The sequence below is a fragment of the Athene cunicularia genome, assembly GCF_003259725.1.
Source record: "Athene cunicularia isolate RWA chromosome 13 unlocalized genomic scaffold, athCun1 chr13_part1, whole genome shotgun sequence".
Taxonomy (NCBI): Eukaryota; Metazoa; Chordata; class Aves; order Strigiformes; family Strigidae; genus Athene; species Athene cunicularia.
In genome coordinates, this window is record NW_020799117.1 from 16,277,932 (window position 1) to 16,284,873 (window position 6,942).

Here is a 6,942-nt window from a genome sequence, read left to right on the forward strand (position 1 = left end):
TAGGCCCAAATCAAATGAGCAGCTGCCACTCTGCTTCTTATCCCCATGACAGCCAGAAAAGAGAAGCAGAAAACAGAAATGTAAAACAAGGTCACCGGCATTTTTTTTTTTTTTTGGTTAAAACCAGCAGTATGATAACTAAAATATATCAGCAGTTCTTAATACCTGCTGAGTGAGAATTACTGTTATTAATGTAGTTACTTAGCTTTCTCAGCTAGATATGAAGATAGAGTTTTACTGGTCAAACCCAGAGCTGGAACTTCCCAAAGCTCACCCCAGAGCTGAGCTGTAACCCTCCCATGCAGCTCCTACTTGTCCATACAGGGCCTGAAGGGATGGGGAGGATAGCCACGGCATCTAAATGTAGGTACCTGAGTTACAAGTCTAGTTTCCCACTGCATTTAATGGAGCCTCCTGGGACCTGATGACAGCTAATAGTAGGACATAGAAGAGAAGCCATGTATTTTCCCAGAGGACTTTGCAGATGTTTTTAGGAATACTAACCTAATAAAACATCATTTTACAATACAGTTTATAGGTTACAGTAGCAATGTCAGAGATGGAACAAGCATTGCATACAGTAAAATGTTTGGATAATCCATGTGCTGTAATGGAAAAAGAATGAAAGAGGTGATATATCCCTGATGAACTATTTAGGGTAGATTTAAAGCAATATTTCCTATGCCTGTTCATGGTGGATTACTACAATTCTGTAAAGTGCCATGCTGTAATATAAATTATGAGTTCCACTGCTACTTGAAATTAAGGAGGTCAAGGATGGATCTCCTAAATTTTTTTATTTCTTGTATTTATTACACACATTTATTTCTCACTTATGTCCTTACTTTTGATTTTTAGATGTCAAAAGCTGGTTGGTGATGTTTGGATTTCAGCTTAGCAACATTATTCCTGGTTTCCCTAGAGCGAAAATGTACTTTGTGTCACCGCCATACGAGTTGTCTGAGAGTCAAGCATGTGAAAATGGACAGGTAGGCAGAAATATGAAGTTATTTTTCTTGATAAATTTGCCCCATTCTGTGAATAGAACTGCTGGCTCTTTGTAGTTACAGCAGAAGGCCAAGTATTTATTTCAGTGTAAAATGAAGTGAGTATAGCTAGATTTTATACTAATGAACATATGACTTTCTTGCCAGCCTTCGTTGTTATCATAATTACAGTGTCATTAGTTTGTCTTTTATAGAGTTCTTCCTTGATTAACAAGTTGTAACTCGATTAACTTGATTAGCAATGACAAAAGGAGACTTTGTCAGGGTAATTTGTCATCTGTTGTACCTTTGGTAAAACCATCCTAATAACATATGTGTTGCAATAAACTTAGGTTGGTACTTGCTCTACTGCTAAGAAATGGTTCTACTTCTCTCCCTGTAATAGGATTTCTCATCATTTTTTGTCTGATGCTTTTCATAGTCAGAAGCTTTGGTTAGCTACTCCAGTTACTATAGTTCACTTCAGTTACAGCATTCATTTAATAAACTTAAAAAGAGTACTAAGCCAATTCCAAACTTAGTCTTTGCTAGGCTTACTTTATGTTTGTGGTAATACAACAGAAATGATCATATAAACCTAAACCTACAGCTTTCACAGACTTCCAAATCATTTGAGAGTCTAAATCCCCTCTTCAGGAATTGCTTTGGTATTTTGGAGCCCAAATTTCATCTATTTTCAAAAAGGCTTATATTCCTGAGCATTTTAGTCATATATAGTGGTTGAAATATCTGGGCAAAAGTGCCCAGAAGTTACGTGACATCTTTTAATAGATTCTCTTTGTTTTCAGATCTGATTAAAATTGTGCTAGGCTTGGGTTTTACTTATTCTTGTAATGGACTTTATATAATTTGTCACTTGAGATTTGTGGTACTTACCCGCTATAAAGGGTGATTAATGAGAAGTATTTTATTTGGTATTACTGATAGCAAAATAATCTGCCAAATGAGTATTTACCTGATTCTGAATGGGGTAACAGTATGGTCTTCCCATAGCGTAGAATTTTTCACTGCATGGCTTTCCTTTAAAAAAGCAAAGCAAACATTAGTATCAGTCTCTGAAATAAGTATTTTCACATCTGTGTCTTCTTTGCTGTTTGGTTTGTTTTGTTTTGCTTTCTCCAGCTAATTACAGGAGTTCAGCAGACGACAGAAAGACACAACCAAGCTTTCATGGCTCTTGAGGGACAGGTCATATCTAAAAGATTACATGCCAATATTAGAGAAAAAGCAGGTCACTGGTTCGCAACAACCACTCCTATCATTGGGAAAGGAATCATGTTTGCTGTGAAGGAAGGCCGTGTAACCACTGGCATTTCTAGCATAGCCACAGACGATAGCAGAAAGATTGCCTCTGTCCTTAACAGTGCTCACTACCTGGAAAAAATGCACTACAGCATCGAGGGGAAGGATACGCACTACTTTGTCAAGATAGGCTCGGCTGACAGCGACCTTGTCACCCTTGCACTGACCAGCGGGCGGAAGGTCCTGGACAGCGGAGTCAATGTCACTGTCTCCCAGCCCACTCTCCTCGTCAACGGCAGGACTCGAAGGTTTACGAATATTGAGTTTCAGTATTCCACTCTGCTGATCAACATCCGCTATGGACTGACCCCTGAGACGCTGGACGAGGAAAAGGCGAGAGTGTTAGACCAGGCTCGGCAGCGAGCCCTGGGATCAGCCTGGGCCAAAGAGCAGCAGAAGGCACGGGATGGCCGAGAGGGCAGCCGCGTATGGACAGACGGAGAGAAGCAGCAGCTTCTGAACACGGGAAGGGTTCAAGGTTACGAGGGATATTATGTCCTGCCCGTGGAGCAGTATCCAGAGCTAGCAGACAGTAGCAGCAACATCCAGTTTTTAAGACAGAATGAAATGGGAAAGAGGTAACAAATTAACCTGCTGTCATCCTTTGCTGGATGAATCAGTAGTCATAACTGTTATCTCCTCTCCTAAGGAGATGAAGACCTAAATGGGGGCACTAGGCTGAGCTACTCTGGGATAGTAAGTGGCAAAAAAGCTCATATTTTTTGAGTTAAATGCTACTGTTCAAGTGATTAAAAAACACATCCTGAAGTGGACTAAAGCCAGACTGAAAACTAACCATACAAATTAAAAAGTACCCCTGAAATATTACCCACTTGTTCTGGGTCTAAAGAAAAACAAAAAGAAGGCCTCGTATTGTATTACCTCACTCCATTCACACGTGAGCAAACTAAGAAATCCAAGTGGGCCACTTTCACTAACCAGCTGATGAAACACAGATGATTCAGACTGCTTGTTTGATAAATATCCAAGAGGTTTTCATTTAAAGCAAAATACAGGTGCATTTAAAACATGACTTTGGGGTGATTTGTGTGTAGCAACTGGAGGACAATGAGAATGCAAGTGAGAGCGCACTGGAAATAGTAAAGAAAAATATATTTAAAAGTAACAAAACCACACTTGCACTCTGACCCTCCACTTGTCTGGCCTGAAGCTTAACTTATTCAAAGAGGGCAGAGTGTAAAGTTACATTCAAAATGGTGGCTATAAATCACTACAAATAAATTTCATACTCTGTTTGTCTTTGAAGATTTCCATTGTGGACAGTATAACACAGTTACAGGGTGTAGTCTGTTTAGATTCAGTAGTTTGTTGGTATCAGTTCCAGTAGAGCTGTGGGCATTGTGTTACACTATTGCAAATGGGCACCACGTCAGATCACCCTGTACATACATCAGCCAGAAGGCACAATCACTGTTTCAGATTTAAAAATTATTAGTGTGTTTGTTTGGTCGAGAAACTGAGACAATCACATTACAGTCACCACAAAAAAAAAAAAAAAAAAAAAAAAAAAAAAAAAAAAAAAAAAAAAAAGTCTAATAAGAACTTTGGTACAAGAACTTTTTTGTAATATACATGTATGAATTGTTCATTGAGTTTTTATATTAATTTTAATTTGCTGCTAAGCAAAGACTAGAGACAGGCAAAGATAATTTATGGCAAAGTGTTTAAATTGTTTATACATAAATAAAGTCTCTAAAACTCCTGTGAATTACTTGTCTTCCATTGTGAAATCTTTTTAAAATGAAAAAATATTAGTGTCTCACTGTTACCTAATGCACACAGCATCTTGTATGTTGAAATGAGTTGCTGTTGTACTGTGGATTCTACAGAGGGCTGGTCCTTTGACCTGTGGGTAAGCAAAGTCCTACATACACATCACCCAAAACAGGAGAAAATTGGTAAATGCTTTAGAAATTCCCTCTCTGCTGCTCACAACCAGCAACCCTCAAACTGCCATGTTTCAATCCTGGAATTAGTTTAACTTCACTAAAGTAACCTCCAAACAGTTTGAAAGTGCAGTAACAGAGTATTAAATAGAACATGGAAGGCCATGCTGTGAGCCAGAAAGTCTCTGTGAAATCTGTCTTCTTTGGGAGATTGCTTATTTCTACCACATTTAAAAACTGGAGGTAAGATCAAAGACCTTCTCCTAAACAAACAGTAACTCCTGATGATGTTAAAAGGGAACCATCCATCAACCAGAGCCCTGCTGCTTTTATCTCATTTAAGTATGTAGCTAGGGAGCTCTACTTAATTTTGAGAACAGTTTTGTTTTTGGGGTTGCAAATGAGGCTTTTAATGATTCATGATATTGACAGATATGCTCAAGTTGATTATGGGCATTAATTCACTCCAGGTCATGTTTAAATCAGAACAGTTCAGTGCCTGTGTTGTATAACACCTATAGCACTCCGAAAGTACATCTAATTCTTGCTGTGCAAACAAAAGCCATCCCGTTCCGACAGGAGCGTCACACCTCTGTGTTTGCCCTGTGCAGCACATGCACTGGAACCCTGAGCCTCTGAAGGGTGCATCTGCGTACATTTTTGAATGAAGACCTGTATGTCCATCGCTGCAGATGTTTTTCTGTGCTGGTGGACTTGAAGTGCTGCTATGTTACCAGACTGTTCTTTACAAGTGAAATCTCTTGAGTATTGTTACTTTTTTTTAATGGAGGCATAAAACATGAATTCACAAGGTGAAGACTTTTTATTATCACAGGTTTTCTAGATTACTCTTGCCCTGTACTGGGAAGCTGCTTAGATCATTTTTTGGAATGGAATATTTCTTGCAGTTGAGAGGGTTGAAACGAGAACCTGTTGCACAGTCCCCAATATCCTTTATTCTGTTACCATTCTTCTAGAGCTGACATTCTTGAGAATTAGAGATTCTGCTACTTCAAAGTAAAACTTGCTTAAACTAAAAATGTAGCACCCTTATTACTTACTATAGGAAGAGATGTAGCAGATTTGCAGGGGATTCACTCCCTACCCACCTCCTTTGCAAATAACATATACATTATCAGGATGTTCTTAAACACAATTTTTGAAAATGGTCCAGTCGTGCTTGCTAAATACTCACCAGAGACCCTTTATCCAGGGCTATCTGTGGTTTCCAAAGCCTGTGTGCAGCTTAGCACAGGTCCTGTGGAGAGCCCCAGCAATACACTTGAGCTCACAGATCCAGCTAACTGTTGTGCTGGTCCCGACCAAGGTCATTCCCAACCTTACCTCTTGGCTCTGCCACTACACTTTCTTTGGTTTCCATGCAGAGTCCCTGCTGTATTAACAGCATATCTACATGGGCAAACTCAACCTGCCTGTCCTTTTGGCAAGTAAACCATAGTATGTCCAGTTACTTAGAAAACCCTTGTGTAGTGCGCCAAAGAAATTGAAAGAATTACTGTATTTTGTCATTATGTCAAAAAGCTAGATGCTTTCATGTCCGGAAAAAACAGCTGACTGTTAGAGGCCATACTAAACAGCTTTCACCTTCATGAACGGGGGAGATAACTGGACTGATGTGGCCATGGCTAGCCACTTATTGCCTCCTCTCCTGTGGTCCCATCTGTTTCCACTCTTTATTGAGGTATCTTTTCCTCCCTTTTCCTGTCTACAACCCTCCCTTTCCTCAATCCCCTCAAATTGGTATCTTCTGTTCCCCTCAAAGCTCTTGTTTTTCCTCTCTCCTCCTTGCTACACTTTCCCATATTGAATATGTGATTAACTTCAAACAATGCCAAAGGGACATGAACTGGGATCCTTCTTATGGGAGAGTAGTTAAGTGGTGGCTTTAACAGTGACATTGTGACTGTGTCCCAGCAGTGTTGTGATCAGGACAGGCTGAGGGCAGCCATGAAAGGACCTGGCCCAAGAAGGGCTCCTCACTGTGGGAAGACACAGTGCACGAGCCCAGGCCAGCCCAAGAGCTACAAACATAGGTTTGTCCTTCTAACTCACTCAAACATAAGCTGAGATGTCTGCAGCACGAACACAAACACAAGAACAGGATTCTGTTTGAAGCTAAAACCAGATAGAGAATCAGCATTAGAGTGCATATCTTTTTCCTCTTGTATTGCTCTAACTGAAGGAATTTATAACCTTGCATTTCAGCCTGAAAAAAATGTTTTGCTTCCTGACTTAGCCCAAATCCTGGGACTTGGCCGTCAGCGTAGGCATGTGTCTCAGCACACCCTGCTCCTCACCACCACTGGTGTTTTGCCTCTAAAGGTTGCACTCCACAACATTTTGGTTGGCCACATGATGGCAGTTCTGCCTATGAGAGAGACACTTAGAGGTACCAGCCTTTGTTTCCTTGCCCTGCCTTGCCCACACAAGTCCCCCAATAAAGGCACAAACAGAAGCTCATCCTAAACCTGAGCCAGACCAATGGATCCACAATACTCTCTTTCATGGGAGCAAATATGGTGAAGGAATAATTTAGACCCTTTTTTCCTTTTTTCTTTGCTACCTGGAGTGCAAGGACACACACACACACACACACACACACACACACACACACTCTGGGCTCTGAGAATGTGCAGTGCCAGTCTGAAACCTGCATGGGAGCCTGGCTCTGGTAGTGTTAGTTTTCAACTCTCAGAAGTTTCCTA

At 40.5% G+C, this 6,942-nt stretch overlaps 1 protein-coding gene across 11 annotated transcripts in view; it reads left to right on the forward strand.

Moving 5' to 3' along the window:
- TENM2 (teneurin transmembrane protein 2) overlaps positions 1 to 4,038 on the forward strand; it is a 727,803-nt gene extending 723,765 nt beyond the window's left edge. For all 11 annotated transcript variants that reach the window (XM_026858437.1, XM_026858438.1, XM_026858439.1 and 8 more), the window contains 2 exons: positions 859 to 989; positions 2,130 to 4,038. In XM_026858437.1, the coding sequence (XP_026714238.1) occupies positions 859 to 989; positions 2,130 to 2,891 (893 nt within the window). In that variant the 3' untranslated portion in view covers positions 2,892 to 4,038. The remainder of the gene's footprint in view (positions 1 to 858; positions 990 to 2,129) is intronic.
- The last annotated feature ends 2,904 nt before the right edge of the window (positions 4,039 to 6,942 follow it).